General features: G+C 35.1%; 2 protein-coding genes across 4 annotated transcripts; one reads left to right on the forward strand and one right to left on the reverse strand.

Moving 5' to 3' along the window:
* The first annotated feature begins 2916 nt into the window (after window positions 1-2916).
* On the forward strand, window positions 2917-11655 carry LOC148277118 (uncharacterized). 2 transcript variants are annotated; one of them, XM_088233283.1, is made up of 7 exons: window positions 2917-3028; window positions 5646-6434; window positions 6940-7080; window positions 8014-8250; window positions 8329-8553; window positions 10116-11114; window positions 11202-11655. In XM_088233283.1, the coding sequence occupies exons 2-7, from the start codon at window positions 5693-5695 to the stop codon at window positions 11438-11440; spliced, it is 2583 nt and encodes an 860-aa protein (XP_088089409.1). In that variant the 5' UTR covers window positions 2917-3028; window positions 5646-5692; the 3' UTR covers window positions 11441-11655. The 2 variants fall into 2 exon arrangements, with proteins under 2 accessions (XP_088089409.1, XP_088089408.1); XM_088233282.1 differs by having other exon boundaries at window positions 2972-3262.
* Window positions 11656-15733: 4078 nt separating this feature from the next.
* LOC148277119 (uncharacterized) lies at window positions 15734-26277 on the reverse strand. 2 transcript variants are annotated; one of them, XM_088233285.1, is made up of 4 exons: window positions 26160-26277; window positions 23480-24079; window positions 19268-19401; window positions 15734-16307 (listed from the first exon to the last, which is right to left on the reverse strand). In XM_088233285.1, exons 2-4 carry the CDS (start codon window positions 24045-24047, stop codon window positions 15798-15800), a joined length of 1212 nt encoding a protein of 403 aa, XP_088089411.1. In that variant the 5' UTR covers window positions 24048-24079; window positions 26160-26277; the 3' UTR covers window positions 15734-15797. The 2 variants fall into 2 exon arrangements, with proteins under 2 accessions (XP_088089411.1, XP_088089410.1); XM_088233284.1 differs by lacking the exon at window positions 15734-16307 and having other exon boundaries at window positions 17516-19401.
* Between the last annotated feature and the right edge of the window lie 228 nt (window positions 26278-26505).

Genomic DNA, 26505 nt, shown 5'->3' on the forward strand with positions numbered 1-26505 from the left:
ATTTCTGTTGACATATATTATAAAACGCACAATAAAAAAACAAAAACATAATATAAACCATACGTTTGTGGAGCAAGTGCTTCACTATTGGTTTGGGCGCATAAGTTAATCCATTTTACTTCTACCCCCCTCCACTATCCATTTTCTCTAGCCTTTTTGAACATTTTCTTTTTACTAATTGTTTGAATGGACAGTAAAAGTAGGTTATAGATTTTAATTGTATAATACTCAAAATCCTTTTGTCCTAAAGTGGTAGCAGTTGGTATTTGTTTAAGTTATTTTTGTGTTGAGAATTTAGTGGTTATATTCTTTGTATGTGCTATATTGTTGGGGTTATTTCTTTCGTTAGAGTAAGAATAGTTTTTAAATATGTAAGCGAGTATTGTTTAAGAGTTGCTTTAATGTCATAAGTTGTGATTTATGGAATATTTCTTCCGTAAATGTCTGTATCGGGACTTTAAGTTGTATTTTAATCATGAATTTTTGAGGTACAAATCCACCATTTAAAACTGTGTCACTCGCACCACCCCATCTGATTATACCGTACTCCAAAATTAACTTATATGAGATAGCTCTTCAATGTACGCCATAGGAACTTAAATTACTAGCTTTGAAAGAATTACAGAAATTAAATATGGTTGATCTTAGAACTATTAACTGTTCTCATCAAATCAAAAAATCAGTTTAGTTTTTCATTGTTTCTTATGGCAGCCTCCACGGTGTAGTGGTCAAGACACTTGAATCACAGATGGAATGTTCCGGGTTCGATTCCTTGTGAGATCACAAAAAATCATCAATGTGATTTTTCTCAAGCCTGTGTGTTCTGTGCTGTAATGTATTTCTGTAATTGGGCATCCTGGCTTGTTGTGGTCCAAAAACAAACAAAAACTTATCGAATATTTGCTGAAATTAAAAAATATTCCAATATACTCACAAATTATGGCTAATGGAAAAAAGCTTTTTTGTGCCAAAGTTCCGGCCAATTTTTGAAACCGCGGCCAAAACTCGAGAAGTACAATTGTCTTTTTCGCACATTATCGAGAGGTATCAGCGGAAGTGACAGGCAGAAAAACAATCTGAAAATACTCATTAATCAAAATAATTGTCTGGCCCGCGAATCTTCCTTAGATTTTCCTCAGTTCGTGATGAATTTACCGACTCGCCACACTGCCACCGAAGTAATCTGAAAGTGCGCCGATTTTGACCTTTGCTACCTACTTAAAAACCATTAGACCAATATTAATAACACTTCGTACAAAGGTACCGAGAACTATTCCAAGGTTACTCAAATGTGACCACTCTAAGAATTGAAGTATTGCAATATAAATGAATATACCTGACTCTTCGGGAGCTAAAATCTGGTTTATACTGACAAAAATTAACTATTTTGTGGTTGTGTAACACAAATCGACCCAGAATACAAGACTTGATATTTATTTTATTTTATTTATTCATATTTTTTGCTTACAAACTATAATTAATAATAAAAATAATGTGTCCTCACTGGGGTTTCCCGTGCCGAGGAAACTTAACAATATACTTTTTTTAAAATTACATTTGAGAATAAACAAAAAGAACTAACTTAAAAAAACGAAGATAATTATCAAATATTTAGACAGTTTTAAAAACAACATATTTATATACATCTATGTTACTTATGTTACAAAACACATGATAAAAATAACAAAAACTTAACATAACCTAAACAACATATTACAACAGAGATGAAGAACATTTAAGAGAAGGTAATATAGAAGTCTAGGCATCTACAGGGCTTATGATCTGTCAATGGCTGGTTTAAGTGGCCACTTTACACACTGTGTAACATCTTTTTAAATAAATATTTCTTGTCAACCATGTCGGGAATCGAACCTGAGACCTCTTGCATGGTAGGCAAATGACATATTTATCTTTCTTATTTATTTGAATGATGAAGTTGTATTTTTATAATCTTCAAACAGACATTCTCACACCGGAATTGGAAAATAAATTTGTAGAAATATTCTGGGTTTAAATAAAAAATATATTTATCCTTATAATTATATGAATAAAAGTGATGCCAATATCACAATAAATCGGTGGACTCCGTGGCGCAAAGGTAAAGACGCTTAACTCACACACGGAAGATTCCGGGTTTGATTCCCGGTGAGAACACAAAAATTACATGTAATTTTTATCAAGCCTGGGTGTTTTGTGACGTAATTCGCCACTGTTATTGGGCCTCCTGGCCTGTTGAAGTGCAAAAAAAAATGTTTTACTGACAAAGAAAGAGCACGAGAAGAGAATCTATAAAAGGGAAGACAGAAACGCTGTTCTGTGGCCGGTGTCCGTTTGAAAGAGACAGAATCAAAAGAAGAAATTCGTTCAATCAGTTGGTTATTGGGATTAGACTTAGAGTATGCAGTAGACAGAAATGCGCGCTTGTTAATATGACCAGTGTATTTATGGTTTATAATTTATTTTGCAATAACAGCCATAAATTCTATAATATTTTTTGTAAATTATAGAAAGGCAATTATTTAACAATTTGTCACCATGTGATTTTTTTAAACGGAAATATTAGCGTTCCTTCACAAACCGAATGTAATCAATTGGACTACAATCCGATTAAAATCGCAAATCGATTATGATCAATTGGAATAGTTAAACTAAACTTGGAATTTAGAATTTTTTACAGCCGAAAATTTTTTAGCCGTTGCAGCTACGATTAGTTTAAAAATAAATAATTGGTTTCTTGGTCTCAAATACTTATTTCCCAGTATGATTATTCATTTTGTTTAACTTATAATCGATTTTATAATTATTGGTTGGATAAAACAGGTGTAAAAGTTGTAAATATTCAACCAGGTAGGTACGAAAATCTCTTAAGAAATGTCATAGACGATCAGTAATTGGTAATGACCAAACGCTACCCACGTGACATCTTTGTCTATGGAAATCGCCATTTGTTGTGCCAAATGTCAAAAATCTCAGTATATAAACAAACATATTATACGCGTTGTGTGGCCAGTGAATTGATTTTTCAAAGGTTTAATTAGTTTAATTAAATATATTCATATATATTAACAATACAGCATGTTTTCAAGAGACGGAAGAGTAGAAAAATATGTTGAAAGGAGAGTGAATGCGTGCAACAAAATGAACGGCATCCTAAGCGCAGTAATTGCCAATAAAATATGGCATTTGAAGCTAGACTGGTCGTGTACAACGGAGTTTTAGTCTAAACACTTATATATAGAAGTGGAACTGGCAGAGAAACGATGTAAGCAGAGTGAACGTGATTGAAATGCGATATTTTAGATAAATGTGTAAGAATTCAATGTATGACAGGTATTGACATATTAATAATATTAACATAGACGCGCTTAATGGAATAAATGAATTAATGTAATTTTTTAAGTACCTAGTAAGGTCCCGATAAGAGATTATATCGAGAAGTTGGTCATTTCGGATAGATATCTCCGGCGTGTCAGTCAGTGCAGACTGTTCTACTTCCCGGCTTCCAAAACCACCAAAAGCACCAGGCATCTAAACGCGGTCATTTTAAAGATTGACACGTTTCACATCAGTCTTCTTCTTCTTCACGTGTCATGTCGGGTCTCCCCGACGTTGACGATCACTCGGGAGAAAGCTTCCCTGTCCTGAGCAGTGCGAAACAGCTCCTTCACAGTTCTAATCCTGGTCCATGCTCGGATGTTTCGAAGCCAGGAAAGCTGTCATATTTATCACCTCTCAACACATGGCCAAAATATGAAATCTTACGGAGCTTAACAGTGGTGAATAGTTCTCTGTTAGTATTGGCTCTACGTAATACTTCATTGTTGGTTATCATATCGGTCCAAGATATTCTTAACACTCTACGGGGATCCACATTTCAAATGCTTCAATGCGGTCGATAATACGAACGTTTTAATGTTTACGTGTAATTGATGAAAAACCAGTTTTTTTTTTATTGTTTAAATATTTAAAGACAAGGGCTGGATCCAACTCCCTGGGGAGATGTTAATAATAAGAGATTTTTTTTTATTTTTTATTTTATTTAAATCTTAAAGTAGGGCACACATATCATACATATTGATATGTGTGTTCTAATAATAACATTGCAAATATATTTAATTTATAAATTGTTTATCACATATGTCTTGACCATTATTTTAAATTTTGATATGTTTTTTTCTTCATAAATATTTTTTTCCATTTCGTAATACTTTTTAATTGCTTTAAATAAAATGGAGTTTTGTGACTTTGCCTTTTTCCTAAATGGAAGTCTAATTTTGTTCTTTTCTCTAGTATTGTGATCGTGTTCACGCTGGTTCCGATCAATTTTTTTCCAAAATTCTGTTTTTTTATTAGAGTTTATAATTTTATGAACAAATATCATTGTATTGTAAAATATTCTTTGTTTATATGTTAATAATTTCATTTCATTTACCATCGACTTTACCCTCGTATATCTGGTTTTTTTTCAAAATGATTCTAAAGGCTTTATTTTGTAATACAGTTAGTTTATCTATGTTTTCTTTGATTTAGACAAGATAATATAGAAAGCTAGACATCCACAGGGATAAAGACCCGTCATTGGCTGGTTTAAGTGGCCACTTTACACACTGTGTAACATTCACCATTCTGCTCACATTTAAACATCTATATTCCTTCAATTCTTTCATCTGAGTATGTTTGTGAAGTTAAAGAGCTGAAACCTTTATTTATGCGGGTGAGATTAATCTAATTGAATTATTTCACCTACTAGGAAATGCCTGAAAATGATTTATTATTATTAATAATGGTCCCCGAAGAAGTATAGAAATAATTTGCAGGTGAAATAACAATAATTTGCAGGTGAAATAATTCAATTATATGAATCTCACCCGCATAAATAAAGGTTTCAGTTTAAGTATGGTCAGAATGGTGAATGTTACAGTGTGTAAGTGGCCACTTAAACCAGCCAATGACAGGTCATAAGCTCTGTGGATGCCTAGACTTCTATATTATCTCGTCTAAAATGTTGTTCATCTCTGTTGTAATATGTCCTTATTTCTTCATTTCTTATTCAGTTTTTTTTTCATTTCCATGGATCGTTGCGTGCATTTTAGTTTCTGGCTACTTTTCTGTGTTACAGACCTGGTTTCTAGTCTGCATGTCGTCACCGGCAGTATACACGATTCATAGACTTGTCTTTTCTTTCTAAGCATCATCATCATTCCCTTTCCACACCTAATGGTGCATTGGTAAACCAATCGCAGCGTATCTTGATAAAAAAAAATTGTTACGTCAAGGTAAGATGATCAGTCTTACGCTTCAAGTACCAGTCCAGGGACTATGAAATATTCAATTGAGAAAAAAAAACACCTTTTTAAATAAATATTTCATATCAACCATGCTGGGGATCGAACCCGAGACCTCTTGCATGGTAGGCAAACGCTCTGACCATTGCACCACGAGGCCGACAAAATTTTAAGCATACTTCGCGAGTATTCCGCGAGCCTTCACAATATCGGGCCATTACGGAAGGGTTCCTGGCCTGATATGTTGTCTTAATTTAAGTATTCTTTTTTATTTGTAATGTTATTTTGGTTCAGTAAATGAATTTGAATTTCAGTAATAATTGTACCCTGTCATTTATCCAGTTATTAATATATTTACAGACATTGGGGCTTGAATCAAATAAAGAAGAAGTGATCGTTGTGGATCAATGACAAAATTATTTTGTGCAAAAGCGGTTCGACCGAGGATTAAAATGAAGAATTCGAAAACGCTTCGTTGTAACGACTGCAATTTCACCACCAAAAAAATATACTTTTTGAAAATCCACACAGTCAAACATCTGAGTTCGAACGACCAAAACCTATCTTGTTCCGAATGTGGTGTTGAATTTGAGGATAGAAAAGAACTGAAATCTCATATAATGACGGCCCATTTCTCTAATTTTTTACATCTGTGTCAAGAATGCGGTTATTACACGAATACCAAACAGACTCTCAAGCGCCACGTAAAAGTCCACGTAGAAACGAGGGACGTTTCTTGTTCCGAGTGCGCTTACACCTGTAAGACGAAGCAGACGCTGAAGGATCACATATCGAGAGTACATTTGAAAACGAGATTCTCGTGTCCGGATTGTAACCAAAACTTCGCAGCTAAAACCAGCATGCACCGGCATAGAAAAGTAAAGCATACTAAAACGCATAAATTTTTTTACTGCCCGTACTGTGATTATAAGTCCGCCAAGAAGTACACTGTCGACGTCCACCTGAGAACGCACACGGGGGAGAGACCGTATCCTTGTTCCGATTGCAAACTCGCTTTTAAAACGGCCGATGCGCTTCGAGTTCACACGCGCTGTCACACGGGAGGCAAGCCGTACTCTTGTTCTGAATGCAATTTCAGATCCACAACATCAAAGCTGTTGAAAGAACATATTATTGAAACACACAAAGGTAAGAAACCGGGTATTTGTAAGTAGTTTAAATGTTAACACAAATGTACGATTTAATCTCTGTTGTAATATAGTAATATTAACAGCTCCCCAGGGAGTTGAATCCAGTCCTTGTCTACAAAAATTTGGACAAACTCAAAATATTGTTGATAAATAAAATGCCTTACATAGAAACGTACAATTTTTCGATTTCTTCGGGTTGAACATATCATTTTTGTATTTTTTTGCACGTTTTCGTCTGTTATTAAGAAATAATAAGATGAATTAATTCATTCTCATGGATCTCACTCGCATCAATAAAGGTATCAACTCTGTAACTTCACGAAATTCAACACTTTGAAGAATTTGTACAAACTCAAAATATTGTTCATATCTACTCGTATATCTTTTAAGATATCGGCCTCTTTCAAAAATTGTATGATGAGAATTCTCCATCCCCACTGAACAATACTCTTCTACAAACATTTGGACATAATCGAAATAATGTCGTTTGTATTTTGTTTCAGTAACGCCCTCGGTAGAAAGGGAAACTAGTTGGCCTAAAGCGACATTACCGTTTGAGATCAAATCTACATCAAAAAAGAAGAAAAAAATTACATCAACGCGTGTCCAATTAACTACCACTCTCATGCGAGAATCTTCCTTTGGTAAGAGTAAGGAAAATCAGTGAATATTTTAAAGTTTGTTAAAAGTCTATTAAACTGAGCAAAGAAAATGCTATTTTATTTTTACACAGCTCTCTGTCTAGAGCCACGTGGGCTTCGCCCACGTGGCTCTAGACAGAGACAGGACAATATTGGTCTTAGGAAATATGACCACATTTCTGACTATCGTAGGCAACTGAAATGGCTCAAAATTAGACAGCGGAGAGACTATCACTCCCTATCACTTCTGTTCAATGTACTTCATAGTCCTAACGCTCCTATATACCTGAGTGAAAATTTCAACGCTTATCAGTTCATGGTTTACCTATTCGTTCTAATTCTCAAGGCACTCTCTTAATACCCATCCACAACTCCTCTTTCTTCTCTAACTCATATAGTGTCCATGCGGCTCGGCTGTGGAATCATCTCCCATCCACCATCAAAGATGTTACTACATTATCTCTGTTTAAATCACGTCTGAAGAAACATCTCCTTTCTCTTCCTTAATCTCTCCTCCTTTCCTTTTTTCTCTTTCCTCTTTTTTCCTTTTTCCCATTGAGTGATAGTTTTGATTTAAGGTAATTTATAAACAAATACATTTATTTCTATTTTTATATATTTTTAACTTTTTAATCTTTTTTTTTCTACTGAATATGTTCTGTAACTTGAATTATAAAAATAAAACTTTTATTTTATTGGTTGGTTGGAAGAAAAAAGCCGTTTGGCAATAAGCGCGCCAATGTACAATTACCATTATGTTCAAAAAGTTAAATGAAAAAAAAAAATATATATATATTGTCCTTATTCACACGAGTTTTATGGTGATTTGATTTGATCGTACCACAAATTTGAGCGGCCACAAATTTCTGCATTGGAATACCAATTCAACGCCCTATTCATCATTTGGAGCAGATAAGATAATATGTTACATTTTAGGTAGTCGACCGCCGGTAGAAGATTCTGCTATGGATGAAGCATCCATGACGTTTGTCGAAGTCTCCACTGACTTAAAAGCCAATCTTACGACGTTAGTGATGCTTGACGAAGCCTCTGTTGACTCAGAAGAAGATCACGCGTCATTAGTGGAGTTAGACAGATCTCCTGTCGAATTAAAAGAAAATCACGCGTCATCAATGGAGCTTGACGAATCGCCTGTTGCCGTGGTCCTCAAAGGTAAGTTAATGTCAGAGAAGATACAGTTGCGGTGTAATGCACATGTATAGTACAAAAATACACACTGTTATTTTCCAGGAGGAGAACTCAGCAGAGGTAAAACCAAAATAATCAACATTAAAGATAATAAAAAACCCGGGCTAAAGACATCGTCGAGAGGATCGTCGCGATATACTAGTAGTACTAACAACACGAGCAGTGGATCTCTGGTTGTTACAGATAGTGATGGTGTCAGCCGTACTGTGGTCCGCAGAAGAAGAGGACGCCCGAGAAAAGACGCCTCACTTGGATATCCATTTTGCGGTAATAACTATTTTAAAGTATACGAGGACAATACAATAGATAGGACACTATTGTCTCGTCCCAGCTCCGTGAACAGCCCCGACCGCGCAGGACAGGACGTTGGGGAAATACGAAAATTCGGTGGCAGTTAACGCGAAAAAAACACGACGGCGTTTGTTACGAGCAAGTTCGCGAAAAATTATGATTTTTATAGTGTATTGTTTCTTTCTTCGACAGGCGCCGTGGCGCAGTTGGTTAGACGACCAACTGTGAAACTAGCGTTGCGGGTTCTATTCCATGAAAGATATTTTCTCAATTGGTCCGGGTTTTGCGGTGTATTTTTCATAACTTCCTTCCATATCTCTTTCCCACCTGCTGACGAGCCTCTAAAATGAAGCTGCGCGGGTTATTTCTATGAAAAAATACCAAGATGTATTGGGATTGTTAAAGACGCAGTAAACTATAAAAAAAACATTAAAGGTAGGAGTAATCATTGTCCCGCGGTGACAGCCTGTCCGTCTATCTCTGAGACAATGTCTCGGAACAATGTCCTGTCTACATACGTAGAGCATTTACACAAAAGCTACTTAACTCTCCTTTTCCGGTGACGCGTAGCTGGTACACGTTGCACCCAAAAACTTAAATATCTCTATAAACATAATGAATGCTGAATAAAATTTTGAGGTATTTCTCCGCTATACATTTATGTAAAGATTGCAATAATTTATTATTAAATAATAAATCGGAGATAAATCACCAACAAAATCAAAAGTTCATCAATGTGTCGCACTGTCGCGGCGATGAAGTAAAAGTACCAAATGTACGATTGCAATTTGCAATTGCAAGTAAATACAATTTCTTATATTAAATTTAGGCACTAATAAAATAAAATACAACTAAATAAAATTAAAGCTAGGAAAAAAAAATTACTTCCTCAAGACAAGATCCGGTCCATCTTGGTGATTTTTTAAATCTATAAAGACTTACACCAAAAAAGTCCAGATCTTGTCTCGAGTTTACAATACGACACAGTCGGGACATTGGTGCATGCGAGCCATAGTTTGTGCTGTGCTGATCGAGGAACAGCACATTATTATTTCGCAACCGGCGGATTGGAACATTGAATGCCACTTATTCCAGTAACGATGGTACGTCAATTAAGCCATTCAGCAAATTAAACATAAATATGTAGTCAATGTTATTTCTACGTTTTTGTAGACTTGAGATTTTGAACATTGACTCCATTTCTCCGTAAGTGTAGTCTCCCCTCTCGAGGCCAATCATCCATGCTACTTTTCTTAGCAAACGATGTTACACATGTTATATACATTTATGTACATTACAAAAATATTTCAAGGCATACATAACACGAAAAAATTAATGGTAAAAAAAAAATACCCAGCAATTATAGAAAAAGGATGCTATCCTCTGAAAGAGTCGATATTCGAAGCACCACTTGAAAAATTGCACTCGAGACAAATTAAAAATCGACCTGAAAAAATACACGGTGACATAAGATGATGGACTTTATAGTATTTCTTGTACAACACTAACGGCTTTTTAAAAATAATGATACCTTCTAGGTACTGGATCTCCGGTAGAAGATTCTGGGAACTTTGTTGAAACCCCCACTGACTCAATAGCCACGGCACTAGTAATATCGTCAAATTTTGACGAAACTCCCGTTGAGATGAAAAAAGACCACTCGTCATTAATGGAGTTTGAAGAAACTCCCGTTGCGAATCCTACTACATTAGTGAAACTCGATGATTCTCCTTTTAATATAAAAGAAGATCTTACGTCGCTTATAAAGCTAAACCAAACTTTTGTTGATGATAAGGCAGTGACGAAACCATATTCTTCAAAAGCAGTTCGACCGAAGATTAAAATAAAGAAATCTAAAACGCTTCGTTGTAACGACTGCAATTATACCACCAAAAAAATATACTTTTTAAAAATCCACGCAATCAAACATCTGAGTTCAAAGGAACGAAATCTATCTTGTTCCGAATGTAGCGCTGAATTTGGCGATAGAAACGGACTGAAATCTCATATAATGGCAGCCCATTTCTCTAATTTTTTACATCTTTGTCAAGAATGCGGTTATTACACGAATACCAAACAGACCCTCAAGCGCCACATTAAAGTCCACGTAGACACGAGAAGCGTTTCTTGCTCCGAGTGCGCTTACACCTGTAAGACGAAGCAAACGCTGAAGGATCACATATCGGGAATACATTTGAAAAAGAGATTCTCGTGCCCGGATTGCAAACAAGATTATTCAACTAACGCCAGCATGCACAATCATAGAAGAGTCAAGCATACTAAAACGCATAAAACGTTTTACTGCCCGCAATGCGATTATAAGTCCACCAAAAAGTACGCTCGCAATGTCCACCTGAGAACGCACACAGATGAGAGGCCGTATCCCTGTACCGATTGCAAGCTCGCGTTTAAGACGACCGATGCACTTCGTGTCCACACGCGCTGTCACACAGGAGGCAAGCCGTACTCTTGCTCCGAATGCAATTTTAGATCCAGAACATCAAAGCTATTGAAAGAACACGCTGAAACACATAAAGGTAAAAATAACTAATTTTACCCTGTGTTAAATTATAAGTACCCTTTAGTGTAGAATATTCGATTTATTTGACTATTTTAATTTTCAGGTCTAGAAATACAACTAAGTGAATGTAAAACTCCAGAATTTGGCGTTAAAAGTAATGAGAAACCCGATCAAAAGACATCGAGAGGCTCGCTAGACGCTGTTAAAATGGACGTTGGATCTCTGGTTATTTTAGACAACGATGATGTCAGCAGTACTAGGGTGGTCCGTAGAAATAGAGGACGCCCAGGAAAATTATATTCCTTGCGACAAATGCAACTTCGTCACAGAAAAAAAAACTAATATACGCCTGCATGTGCAAATTCATTATCCGAAACCAATCCTCGGAGCTCAATGCGCTGTAAAAACTACAATATAACCTCTGCCTACTTCGGATACTGCATAAGAAGCTGTTTTAATCGATTTGTAGGTCCGTCTGTTGCAATATTTAAAAAAAAACACAAAAACAATGTTTAATGCTAAACCTGCTCTGAACAATGAATTATTATCATTTCAAATATGTTTTTTTATTATTTTCTATTTACTTATAAACATAGTATTTGTGTTCAAAGCTTTGACTTTATAGTCAAACATTTTAATAAATCTTAGTAAATAGAAGGAAAGAAGGAAAAGCTCTATTATGGCTAAAAAGCTATATGACATGTCGCACCCAAAGAGTAAAAATTCTTAACATCTTAAGTGAAATTGAATTAATAAATTTTGGTATACCCCAAGGCACAGTACTAGGCCCCTTGTTGTTTATTATATATGTCAATGAAATTTTTAAATTAAAATTAAATGGGAAAATAATATCTTATGCTGACGACACTGTCCTAATTATAAATGGACTTAATTGGGAAGAAGTAAAGAACAATGCCAACGAGGACATCAATTTATTAAAAAAATGGTTTCATAGTAATTTATTATCACTAAACAGTGAAAAAACTTCCTTCTACCCTTTTCCATTAACCAATTTGACCTCCCAGTAAATTTCAATACCACGATCCATAATCAAAATGACAATATTAATCATTCTTGCCCCCAATTATGCTCGACAATTAAAAAAGCGGATAATATTAAGTACCTAGGCATTATAATTGATAGTAATTTGAAGTGGGAAGTACAAATAGCCACTATGGTCAAAAGAATTAGGAAACTTATTTATGTATTCATTAGACTAAGAAATATTTTATCTCTAAAACTTATAAAAACAGTATATTATGCTTTAATACAGTCAATTCTGCAGTATGGAATTATAGGCTGGGGAGGAGCTTATAGGACAAACTTAAAATCACTCTATTATTCAAAAAAAGATTGCAAAAATAATTCTTAAAAAGCCCAGAACTTACCCATCAAAACTAGTATTCGAAGAACTTAATATACCAACAATTGAAGAAATTTTTAATAAAGCCTCCATCTTACAAACTTTTAAAGAAAAAACAATTGAAGTGCAAAATTCAAGTAACTCTAGATTTTCTAATAATTTAATTTTGCACAGATGTAAAACAACAGCAGCGTTAAACCATTATACGTACATAGGTAAAAAAAACTTTAATAAACTTCCGGAAAACTTAAAATCTATAAAAAATTATCAAACTTTTAAAACTAAAATTAAAAAACATTTAAGACTCACCCCTTCCTAGACTCCATACCAAAGAATGTTTATTTTTATTTTTAATTTACCTTGTTTATTTTTAATTTTAATTTACTTTGTTTTAATTTACTTTGTTTATAAAAAAAATAAAAAAATGTGAAACGAACTCCCTCTCTAAACACAAGTATCTACTTTATTAGAGAGGTAGAAACGTTATATATAAGATGTTCTGTATATTTACCTATTTTGTATTTCAAAAATGTATTTTGTAAAAAAAAAATATATTCAATAAAAAATAAAAAAAAATATTAGTATTTAATCACTTACCGACTTTATATGTCTACCGGTTTCGGGACGTACACCTCTGTAACGTTCAACCCTTTAGCCCCTCCCCCTCCCAATCGCCACCACCACACATTCTGCAACATATCGCTGAATATTATTAACTTGATTTCAGTGCATGTTCGGACATGGTGGTGTTCGCATCCCCTTTAACTCGGCATGTAATTTATGTATTTTTTCGTAAATACTGTGTACACTACGGTGATGGTAAAGGTGAAAGTGTATTAGTACTTGCATGTTGGTGTAGTGAGTGTCCTGACGAAGAGACGGGCACGTCTCGAAATCGGTAGACATCAAAAGGCGGTAAGTGATTAAATACTTATATTAACTAACATTAATTACTTGTAAACAGTTGATTACACATTATTTGAGACATGAGTCCCAACTCCATGGAACTACAAGTCCTGTGTTGAGTTGACAAGCAATAAGTCGACACAGCCGTACGAGTATATCACCACAAATATTATACAGGATCACTAACTAACTAACTAACTAACTAACCATCACGCCATTTCCCCGGAGGGGTAGGCAGAGAGGATAGAACGCCACACCACTCTGTCCTGGCACACTTCCTTTGCTTCCTTCACATTCATACATCTTCTCATGCACGCACGTCGATTATTCCAACTTTTCACATGACCACTTTCAAGAATTTGTTGTACTTGATCATGCCATGTCTTTCTCGGCCTTCCTCGACTTCTACAACCAGACACATTACACATACAGGATCAGAAACATAATAATCATAAATAAAAGAAATGTGGACCACATTGATGGTAAACAGCAAACTCAAACATTCATTCGGAAAATCATTTCATTTCATTTAATTGATTTATTTTAGTTACATTGAGAACATTACAAAGTATCCAATTAATTCTCAACACAAGACAAAATATACAAATCAGATTTATTACAAAGAAAAGAGAATAAAAAAATGTAAATTGTCATGTAAAATTGACATACATATTACAATTTGGAAATTGCCCTCCTAAGAAAAATCCCACTGTTTTTTTTTATTTTATTTAATTAATAAAACATACAGTCATACATAATAAGTATTAAAAACAGTATTTTTTTTACATAAAAAGACCAATTAAGTTTTCATAAATTATGCAAAAGATATAAACATTAAATGTGACAAAAAAAAAAAAAGAATTACGAGTGAGAAAAGAATAATTGTTGACATTTGCGTTTTCCATGGAGATAATAAATGAAAATACCGAATGTACACTCCGAGCCATCCACGCACACACATAAACGCACATATAAATCATACAAAAACATACATTACATGTGGCACATATACATAGCATAAACCACTCAAGATGCACATTCAGCAACTATCCCAAATAATCGACCCCATGAAGAAATTTTCTATACAAATGCAACGTGCAGTTAAAAATGTCTACGTCAATACGGAGTCCGTTATAATTTCTACAGGCACGTTTAATGAATGAATTCGAGGTATAATTGTTTTTACAAGTTGGTACATAAAAAAGGGAATTTAATCTAGTATAGCGAAGAGGACAACGGAAACCAATATTTTGTAAAAGATACGGCGAATCAACTATATTATTGAAAATTTTGAAAATAAAAATTAAATCACATGTAAGGCGCCTTTTTTGTAGTGATTCTATATTAAAATTGATCAAAGATGCGCCGTAATCATTTTCAATGTTGCCAAAACGATATTCCAGGCTCCTTATAAATTTCTTTTGAATGTTTTCAATTTGATTAATATATACATTATATTGAGGGGACCATACTAATGAAGCGAATTCGAGTTGACTTCGCACATAAGTATAGTAAAGAAGTTTGAATGTATTTGGTGATGAGAATGGCTCGGAGATTCGTAAGATAAACCCTAGAAGTCTGTACGCCTTATCTACTATTGTATTTATGTGATCTCTAAATAGAAGCTTATCATCCATCAGTACACCCAAATCTCTCGCTTTCATTGAACGATTGACAATTTTCCCAGATAGTTTGTAGTCAAATAGTATACTTTTTTTCTTTCGAGTCAATGACATGACAAGACATTTATCAGAATTCAATAATAACTAATTGTCCTTGCGATAGCAACAGATTTTATCGAAGTCAGCTTGAAGAACTTCGCAATCATTTATTGAAGACACAATTTTAAATACTTTATTGTCATCAGCGTATAGCAAAAAAAAAAGAGTTTTGAATGCATAAACCTGTATCATTGATATAAATAATAAAAAATAAGGGTCCAAGATGCGAACCTTGAGGAACATGTGGTGAAATATATCGACATCCGAGGCGATACGATTTAATAACACAATTGCTCTACCTACCGGCGTAACCATTGGCAGGTCGGTTCCGCATCGTGGTAGGTAGAACAACCTGTGTTGCCTTGGTCGAGGATAATTATCAGGGACAAATAGACCGAATTCATTCAGAATATCGGAATTATGTATGCGGCCACCAATGAGTTGAAAAAAGTGAACCCCCAAATGAATATTCCTTCTCCCCAACAATGATTGGTAGCCCAGCATTCCTAGGAGTTTCCCACTCAAATCCCTCCCACTAAGGACAATCCAGTCCATAACTTCTATCTTGAAAGTGGTTTTTATCCCGACATATTGAACACTCAGTGCGATAAGGAAAAGATGTCTTTGACCAAAAGTCGTACGGGTTTTTGGTATGACAAAATTCGTGCTCTGGGTAAATAAACCTCGTGCGAACATTTTGCTGGACTTCTCATTGTTCGACCAGAAGTGTGTGAGTGCTTCTTTCACGAACAGTAACCTCAGCTCCAGCACCTTCGTGTATTAGAACATCTGTTCTAACGGGTATGTCGGAGGGCGCTGGAATGTTGTTCTCAATAATAGCTTTTGTGAAATTATGAGAGGCTTTAAGGTGGGTGCCGATTAATTCCAATGATTGTGTAGGATTTTGGTAGTTAAAAGGGTTGGTTGGAGTTCCTACCCCAGTTAGAGATTGACAGAAGACAAGATTGCTGTTTAATGCATATTCATTACATGGCGAATAATATGGTTGTGTGGAGCGAGCGTAGCGGCGATGATGGGATGAAGAGACTGCACAGAAACTACATGCTGGAACTGTGAGACTGACTGAACTTGTTGGACTGACTGGCGTTGCCACGCCCTGAGGTCTCTTTATAGGCGACGTTCCTTTGTAGTTCATTTCTTCATGGTAGAGACGATGTGAGTGTACTGCAGAACCACAGACGTGACACATCTCCTTATCCTAGTATGTGAAATAATTCAGTAAGATGAATCTCTTCACAACAATAAAGGTTTCAGCTCTTTAACTTCACTAAAATCAACAAATGGAAGAATTGAAGAAATATGGATGTTCAAACGTATGCAAAATGGTGAATGTTCCACAGGGTGTAAGGTGGCCACTTGCCAAAGACAGGTCATAAGCCCTGTAAATGCCTAGGGTTCCATATTTTCTTATTCAAGGTATTCTCCATCCCTGTTGTAATTTGTTAATCTTTATGACTCCCAAATGGGTGAAATCCAGTCTTTTGTCTACGAACATTCGGACAAACTCAAATACTGTATTTATAATTGCTGCATTCTTTATTTATTTATTTATTAACAGAAAACAAATACAGCCTACTACATTTTTGCCATTTATTTCATGTGTTATATTAGTTTTATACCAACACCGTGCATTACATCGAGGGTTGCTTAACCCACCACGTAATGCTGACTCTACACATAAGTTAGAAGTTAGTGAAAAGAAAACAGATACCTGCTAAGCTGCCGATATGTACAGAAATATAGATTTCCCCAATTCCCTGTCTAGACTTGCGTCTGTGTTGAGAAACCTGATAAAAGAGTACACGCAAAGGTTTGCTTTAGCCATAATAAAGCCCAGCCCAGCAGAGCCCGCCCAGGGTACTGCAGATTAAACAAACACCTTGCAAGAATAAACTTTTCCGAAACTTTTAGATTTAACTTTTAAATTTAAATTTTTAGATTTTAAAGATGACAGGCGCCGTGGCGCAGTTGGTTAGACGGCTATCTGTGAAACTGGCGTCGCGGGTTCGATTCCCGCCAGTTGCAAGAAAAAAATCCAAGAAAGATTTTTTTCTCAATTGGTCTGGGTTTTGTGGTGTATTTTTCATTACCTTCTTCCATATCCCCTCTATCCCACCTGCTGACAAGCCTCAAAATAGAGGCTTAGCGGGTTATTCCTTTCCTGGCGGCCTCCGCGGTGTAGTGGTCAAGACGCTTGACTCACACACGAAAGGTTCCGGGTTCGATTCCCGGTGAGAACACAAACATTAAAAGGTGATTTTTCTCAAGCCTGGGTGTTCTGTGATGTAATTCACCACTGTAATTGGGCCTCCTGGCCTGTTGTGGTGCAAAAAAATAAAAATATATGCTTAAAAAAAATATATATAAAAAAAAATAATAAATAAATAAAAAAAAACAATTGACGAATTAGCCTTTAGATTGGAAAATGCATTTCCAGAATTTGAGTAGGAGAGCGGTTTACCACCAGTATGAGTAAATATGTGTAATTTAAAAGAACCCTAACTTAAAAAAAAAAAATAAGCACTCTGAGCATTTGAATGGTTACTTACGGGTATGAGATAGCATGTGTGATTTTAAAGTGTTTCTATGTGCGCATTTAAATTGGCATTCTGAGCATGAGAATGGCTTCTCACCCGTATGCGTTAACATGTGTGATTTTAGCGCATCTCTCCGTGAACATTTAAATTGGCACTCTAAGCACGCGAATGGTTTCTCACCAGTGTGAGTTAGCATGTGCGATTTTAAAGTACCTCTATGTGAACATATAAATTGGCATTCTGAGCATGAGAATGGCTTCTCACCCGTATGCGTTAACATGTGTGATTTTAAGGCATCTCTACGTGAACATTTAAATTGACACTCTGAGCAGGAGAATGGTTTCTCACCAGTATGAGTTAGCATGTGTGATTGCAAATGACTTTTTCGCGAACATTTGAATTGGCACTCTAAGCATGAGAATGGTTTCTCACCGGTGTGAGTTAACATGTGTGATTTCAACTTGTCTCTCCGTGAAAATTTAAATTGGCATTCTAAACATGAGAATGGTTTCTCACCAGTGTGCGTAAACATGTGTGCTTTCAAAGCACCTCTATTCAAACATTTGAATTGGCACTCGGAGCATGAGTGTGGTTTCTCACCGGTATGAATAAACATGTGAAATTTTAAATGAATCTTTTGTGCACACTTAAATTGGCACTCTGAACATGAAAATGGTTCGTCATCGTTATGAGTTAACATGTGTAATTTCAACTTATCACTCCGTGAACATTTAAATTGGCATTCCGAGCATAAGAATGGTTTCTCACCAGTGTGAGTTAAAATGTGTGATTTTAAATGAATCTTTTGTGAACATTTAAATTGGCACTCTGAGCATGAAAATGGCTTCTCACCAGTGTGAGTTAACATATGTGATTTTAACTTATCTTTCCGTGAACATTTAAATTGACACTCTAAGCATGAGAATGGTTTTTCTCCAGTATGAGTTAACATATGTGATTTCAAATCACATTTTCTAAAACAATTATATCGGCACTCTGAACATGAGAAAGGTATCTCACCAGTATGAGTTAACATGTGTGATTTTAAAGTACCTCTATGTGAACATTTAAATTGGCAAACTGTGCATGAAAATGGTTTTTCACCGGTATGAATTAACATGTGTGATTTCAAATTACCCTTTTGAGAACATTGAAATTTACACTCTGAGCAAGAAAACGGTTTTTCACCGGAATGAGTCAACATGTGTGATTTCAAGTGAAAATTTTGAGAACATTTAAACGGGCACTCTGAGCATGAGAATGGTTTTGCACCCGTATGCGTCAACATGTGTGATTTCAACTTATCTTTCCGTGAACATTTAAATTGGCACTCTGAGCATGAAAATGGTTTTTCACCAGTGTGAGTGAACATGTGTGATTTTAAATCACTTCTTCGTAAACAATTATATTGGCACTCCGAGCATGAGAATCGTTTCTCACCAGTATGAGTTAACATGTGTGATTTCAAAAGGCTCTTTTGTGAACATTTAAATTGACACTCTGAGCATGTGAATGGTTTCTCACTGGAATGAGTTAACATGTGTGATTTCAAATTACTTTTTTGCGAACATTTAAATTGGCACACTACGCATGAGAACGGTTTCTCGCCGGTATGAGTTACCATGTGTGATTTCAAATGCCATTTCCGTGAACATTTAAACTGGCATTCTGAGCAAGAGAAAGATTTTTCGCTGCCTTCAGCTAACACGTTGTGTGATTTCGAATTGCCCTTCTTTGGACGAGTAAATTTTGAATCTGAAACCAAAACAAGAATAATATTAAACCCCTTCAATCCTATAGGATAGATATGTCTAAGCAACAAAAAATTACAGGTAGAAAGAGGTAGAGTATATATATAAAAAAGGCATTTAAAATGTACGAAGAAAGAATCCTAAACCGTACGATTTCATTAAAAAAACCGAACAACTTTCAAATGTATTAAATACTTATTACTTATTAGCCCCCTTAGTTAGAACCTGTACATTGTAATAAAACAATAAATATATTTCATATAATAGAATATTTTCTTAAAGTACACCGCCGCCAACACATGTTTCAATAATTTGTCTCACTCTGTTCCATTGCAATATTGCGTATTGTATCTTTTTCAACTTATTTTTAAATGCACCTACACTTAAGATAATAACTAGTTTTATATAAATTACCCTTACACTGTATAATATTCACAAGTCTGAAGATGCCCATTAGAGGGTGAAAGCGCTAATTGGTCGAAATAAATAAGTGGAAGTGTACCAAGTATTTTTTAAATTAATAACTTATATGGAAATATAAGTTATTACATCATGTATTAAATACAATTATTTCATAACTATCACTCGAGAAGTGGAGACGATTTCAGGCTTCCTAAAGAAAAACTGACTGGAAATAAAACCACTATATTGTAGAAAGCCTTTATAGTCTTCAATGAGAAAGGAAAGCAAGAAATGTATGATTTGTTGCTCCTATTTCTTACTATAGTATTGAGTGAGTTTCTAGAAAACATATCTCAATTATTATTTCTGTGTGCTTTTATACATATATTCTTTTTCTGTTGATTTAAATGATACTCTTATTTAGTTTTTTTTTAATACTACGATATTTTACTATTATTTTGTTAATTTTATTGATACCACTATTTTCTGTATTTGATTATGTGTGATTCTTAATTTGTATAATTAATATTTTTGAAATTATTTCTGATTATCTTTTTTGCATTGTATTCTTTGGAATTAGATTATTTATTACATTTACCTTTTTTTCTTGATTGTTATTCTATGTCATAATAATTTGATCTATTTAATTTTACTATGTATATTTATTGTTATTTATTGTGGCTTGACACGGGCATAGCCTAAAAAGCCTTAATAAGTTCATAAATATTTAATTTTGTAATTTTGAATGAATAAATAAATAAATACACTTTTATAATAGATAAGTAAATGTGTTGCGAATTATGTGGGTATACATGTGTCGATTATTGTCACAACTTTTTACCCACAACATCTGTTAACTTCCCACCGCCAGTATCCTTTGATAACCCCCCACAGCAAGACCTCGGGCAGTGAATGGCGCGTTTTTGTTTTCGAACGTGTGCCGCATCAAACTCTTTGTTTCCACCAACCACCAGTGTTCAGCTCCAGGTCGGGGGCCTGTCCTAGTGTTGGAGCCGCTCGCAATCGACCAGTCGGACCATTGCAATTCCATTAATTGAACGAACCAGGTTAGTGGCTTCCATTCCTAATCCATTTCGTTTGCTGGGGTCGTGGCTTACTAACATTGCATACCGTATATTGAGGACATTTATTTATTATATATTAAATTTAAAATACAGTCCACTGTATAAAAAGTAATAATTTATAAAAGCCTAAGAAATATTTTGAATGCTCAACTTATGAGATAAATTTACTTTCCTTTTTGCCAAAGCAAACTATCATATTGCAATTTAGCTCGGGGAGGTTGCTCTCGTTCAATCCTAAACCAGTAAAAATAGCACAAAAATGGATCATGAAGATCATTCTCAAAAAACCCTCGAGGTATTCAACGGAAGATCTATTCGCTGAGTTAAAGATATCGGATGTAAGACAATTGTTTGTAAGGTGCCTACTACTTAAATTTTATGATAAATTAAGTGAGGTCAAAAGAACCCAACAGAATATAAACACTCGTTCAGCAACACAAATTAACTGTATTGTCCCATTTGTATCAACCACCTGCGCCTTTTGTAAAAAGCAATACAATGTAATTGCTCCAAAAGTATTTAATGATTCATTGCCAAATATAAAAGACTCAAAATGTAAAACAAATTTTAAAATAAAAATAACTGCACATATAAATAGTGTAGCGAGAGATTTTTTTGAAAAATATATGTAAATCAATAAACGTAGTACTTTATATAATTGGTACACATATTATTTATATTTTTATGTATTTCATTGCTTTATATTTGTTTTATTATATTTTATACTACATTATTTATGTTTAAGTAACATGTAACAACGAGTGTATTTCCTGATATTTGGAAAATTTCTATAATAAGACCGATATTCAAATCTGGTGATAAATCTAACGTAACTAACTATAGACCCATTTCAATGATATCTCCTGTACCTAAACTATTCGAATCAATTATTACAAAAAAATAACACCTATATTTAAAAATGTGCTGATTGAGGAGCAGCATGGATTTAGGACAGCCAAATCAACGACGACCAATTTGCTTTCTTTTACTGATACTATTTTTACAGCGTTCGAGAATAATCTTCAAGCTGATGTACTGTATACAGACTTCTCCAAGGCCTTTGACAAAGTTGATCACAACATTTTATGTGCTAAACTTCGTGCTGTAGGCATTAGAGATCCCTTTTTATCGTTTTTAAAATCCTACCTCTCACATAGAAAACAAAGTGTAAAAATCAATAACTTCATATCAAATAGCTTCCTAGTAACTTCTGGTGTACCACAGGGTGCCCACTTGGCCCCTCTTCTATTTAATCTGTTTGTTAATGATGCTGCTAATGTTTTTTCTTTTACAAAATTCTGGCTTTTTGCTGACGATAACAAGATACTTAAGCTAATTAAAAATATTGATGACTGTGTCAGACTCCAAGAAGACATAAATGCATTTCATACTTGGTGCAAAACTAATAACATGGAACTTAACATCGATAAATGCAAAATTATTTCATACCATAAATGTAAACATCCTTTTATTTTTGATTATAAACTTAATGGCCAAGTTCTTTCGATTGTCACCTCTATAAGAGATTTTGGAGTGATCCTAGATAATAAACTAACTTTTCTGGAACACTTTGATAATATAGTAAACAGATCCTTAAAAATTTTAGGCTTTATTAATAGAACTACGTCTGATTTCCAAAGTATGCTTACACTTAAAACACTTTATTGCTCTTTAGTTCGCCCTATTCTTGAATATGCATCTGTAATCTGGTCCCCTCATTATGCTGTTCATATCAAGCGCCTTGAATCAGTTCAACATCGTTTTATAGGAAAAATTGCATGGAAGATGGGATTGGAAAGAGGAGACTATTCATATTCTGATATGGAGAGGTTTTTAAGCATATCAAGTCTTGAAAAACGCAGATGCATTGCAGATATAATCTGCATGTATAAAATTATGAACTGTCTCATTGATGCCCCTGAAATTTTGCAAAAGATTCTTTTTAACGTTCCCACCCGTAGACTAAGAAATAATGAAATGCTTTTCCTCGGTCACTACAGGACCAATTATGGTGCACAGTCGCCTTTGCCCAGAATGATCAGGCGGGTGAACGATCATCAAGATCTTGATTATTATGGTGTAAGGATGTCTTTCTTTACAAATCAGCTAAAGAATCTGTATAGTTAGCCTATGCTTTTTACTTAATCTAAAAAATCTATCATCTGTCTTTGCTGCTTATTTCTGTTCCTTATATTTTTTTATTCCTTTGTAAAAATTTCTTTTAATTGTAATGTTTATAATGGACTTTGTCCGTAAATAAATAAATAAATAAATAAATAAATAAATAAATGTATTCTCGGCACATATATATACTTTATATTTGTATAATAATGATTTTTAATTTCTTACATTTGATTAGCTAGACATTTATAATGAAGTAGTTTTAGTTTTTTTTCATGTTATTGTTTTATTAGTATAGGACTATAATAACCCACGGCTGTGACTTCCACAATATTCCATTGTTGCAATATTTTCGATGGACGGCATGAAAAGCACAATTCTGCTGCTACCACAATGTTATATCCACAATCATGCAACTCTACAGTTCACAAACAAAATATTAGGGCAAATAATGTGGAAGGGAGTATGACTTACTTGAGGCGGTATTATTGTGAAGAGACGAATCCAAACACTGTTGTTTAACATCAGGTTGATCAATTTCCGTCTTTGTGCAAATAATTGTATCACAGGTTGTCCAAAGCCGGTCAGTGCTGGTCCCCGGTTCAGCCTTTGCGGTACCAACACATGGCTCCTCGCTTTTGTATGGCCATGATACCTTTTCCCCAGCATGGAGAACACCTCGTTCTATATCGCTAGTCCCAAGTTCAGCCTTTACGGTAACAACACCTTCTTCCTCGGTTTCGTAAGGCCATGACGCTTCTTTCCCAGTACGGAGAATATTTCCTTCTTTATTGCCAGTCCCCGGTTCAGCCTTCACGGTAACAAACCCGGGTTCCTCAGTTTTGTAAGGCCATGACGCTTCTATCCCAGTACGGAGAATATCTCCTTCTATATTGCCAGTCCCCGGTTCAGCCTTCACGGTAACGACACATGGTTCCTCGATTTCGCAAGGCCATGTCGCCTTTTTCCCAGCATTGAGAATATCTCCATCTTCATCGTCGGTTCCCGGTTCGGTCTTAATATTCACTGATGCGATTTCCATAATTTTGATTATTGATTCTGCAGAACAATATCCTGAAAGTTATTCAAATTGTGGATATAAGTCAGAAATTAAAAAACAAAGAAATAATGAAACTTCATATTTTTAAATAATAACATTACATAACTTATGGTGTGATACGAGTACAATTATGGCAGATTACTCACATATTTTAAACAGAGATAAAAAAACAATATTTTGAGTTTGTCCAAATTTTTAGAGACAAGGACTGAATTCAATTACCCTGGGAGCTGTTAACATTAACATATAACAACAGAGATGAAGAACATTTAAGAAAAGGTAAAATAGAAGTCTAGACTTCTACAGGGCTTATGACCTGTCATTGGCTGGTTTAAATGGCCACTTTCCACACTGTGTAACATTCACCATTCTGCCCGTATTGACTAACTAACTAACTAACCATCACGTAATTTCCCCAGAGGGGTAGGCAGAGAGGATAGAACGCCACACCACTCTGTCCTGGCACACTTCCTTTGCTTCCTTCACATTCATACATCTTCTCATGCACGCACGTCGATTATTCCGACTTTTCACATGACCACTTTCAAGAATGTGTTGTACTTGATCATGCCATGTCTTTTTCGGCCTTCCTCGACTTCTACAACCAGTCACATTCGCATCATAAATCTTTTTAGCCGTTCTTTCATCATTCATTCGCTCCACATGACCGAACCATCGCAAAAGACCTTTCTTAATTTTGTCGATAATGCTTAACTCAGCCTTGCATTCTGCTCTAATTTCGACATTAGGGCACCTATCATACATTGTTTTTCCGCACATTCGCCTGAGGGATCGCATTTCAACAGCATTCAGTCTACTTTCGTCCCTTTTTTTCCAACTCCATGCTTCGCTTCCATACATTAGGGTTGGTACCAGAACTCCATTATGAACTGCTAATTTAGCCTCTTGCGATAGACACTTATTTGCTACGACAGTTGCCCATACCATCTATATTCCTTCAATTCTTTCATCTGTTGATGTTTATGAAGTTAAAGAGCTGAAACCTTTATTTATGTGGGTGAGATTCATCCAATTGAATTATTTCACCTACATACTAGGCAATGCCTAAAAATTTATTTTTTTCAATTTCTATACTTCTTCATGGACCAGGTGGATGTATCATAAATAAAGGTTTTAGCTCTTTAACTTCACAAACATCAACAGATGAAACAATAGAAGGAATATAGATGTTCAAATATGGGCAAATGTCACTTGGTTTATTAAAAAAATGAATATCAGCTAATTTTAGAAAACTTCTTATTATTCGTTAAATAAAAATTAAAATATGAAAACAATAATAATAATGGATACTCAGTGATATAAATCCCAGTGATGTCAAGACAGTGCAAATTACACGAAATTACTTTTATCATTAAATAAATAGTCTATAACTAAATAATTAAAAAATTAGCTTGACGATTCTTACTTGAAATAAAGTTGTATAACAATTGCATTTAAAGCGTATTCCGCATTATCATAAAAAAAAACAGTTAAAATTGACCGAAATTCATTAATGATCAGAAGTTATAGAGATAAATATAAACAATATATCCGCTGATCAAAGTCGCCTTACGATTTAAATGTCGCCCCGTTTTACGGTCGCCATTTATTTCAAGGTTGGCTCTAGCCCTCTCTAGAGGGAGAAAAAATCATAAACAACAATACAGTACGTTTGCTGAACCAGCTAATTGGCAGGCAAGCCAATGTTCGGGCAGGACAACGTCTGTCGGGTCCGCTAGTTATATGTATAAAGATAACCATCACTGCGATTCCAATTAACATAAATTGACAGTTTTATTCCTGAATAATAAGAAAAAAATGTAACTCATGTTTGTCTATGGTTAAGGCGGCTGTCATCTTCTGCCATGCCCAGTTCTGGCAGTGCTGCACGCGGAGGCGCGAGGAGCAGGAAACTTCCCCTCTAGCTGAGACGCTCGCCCCACGCGCGTGAGTCCCGCGTTCGATTCCCAGTGAGATCAAAATTAATCATGTTAATATGGCTTTTCTCAAGCGAGGCGGTAGTTGACCCCTGTAATTGGAACTCCCAACTTGTTGTGGAGCTTGCTACAAATCAAATATATATTTGTTACTTACTTTATGCGACGAATTGTATGCAAAATCGGCGTTCACTCGTCCAGCAATATTGTAATTTATGTATTTATCATCCACCGGACAGGGACGCGTGCCCCTTAGCGTTTGACAGTAGAACCACAGATAAAATCACAGATTACGCCGAAATTTAGAGATGTCCACTCGAATGAAAATAATCGAATGCATTAATTTACTAATTCTTTCAAAACAAACAAACCATCACACCGTTTCCCCGTAGGAGTAGGCAGACAGGATAAAACGCCATAACTCCCTATCTTATACAGACCTCGCTTCCTCTACATACATATAGAAGATTTCATATTTTGGCCATAAACAAACGACCGTAGGT

Source organism: Micrasema longulum, unplaced genomic scaffold (assembly GCF_059751315.1).
Source record: "Micrasema longulum isolate JH-2025_06_02 unplaced genomic scaffold, ASM5975131v1 h1tg001080l, whole genome shotgun sequence".
Classification (NCBI taxonomy): domain Eukaryota; kingdom Metazoa; phylum Arthropoda; class Insecta; order Trichoptera; family Brachycentridae; genus Micrasema; species Micrasema longulum.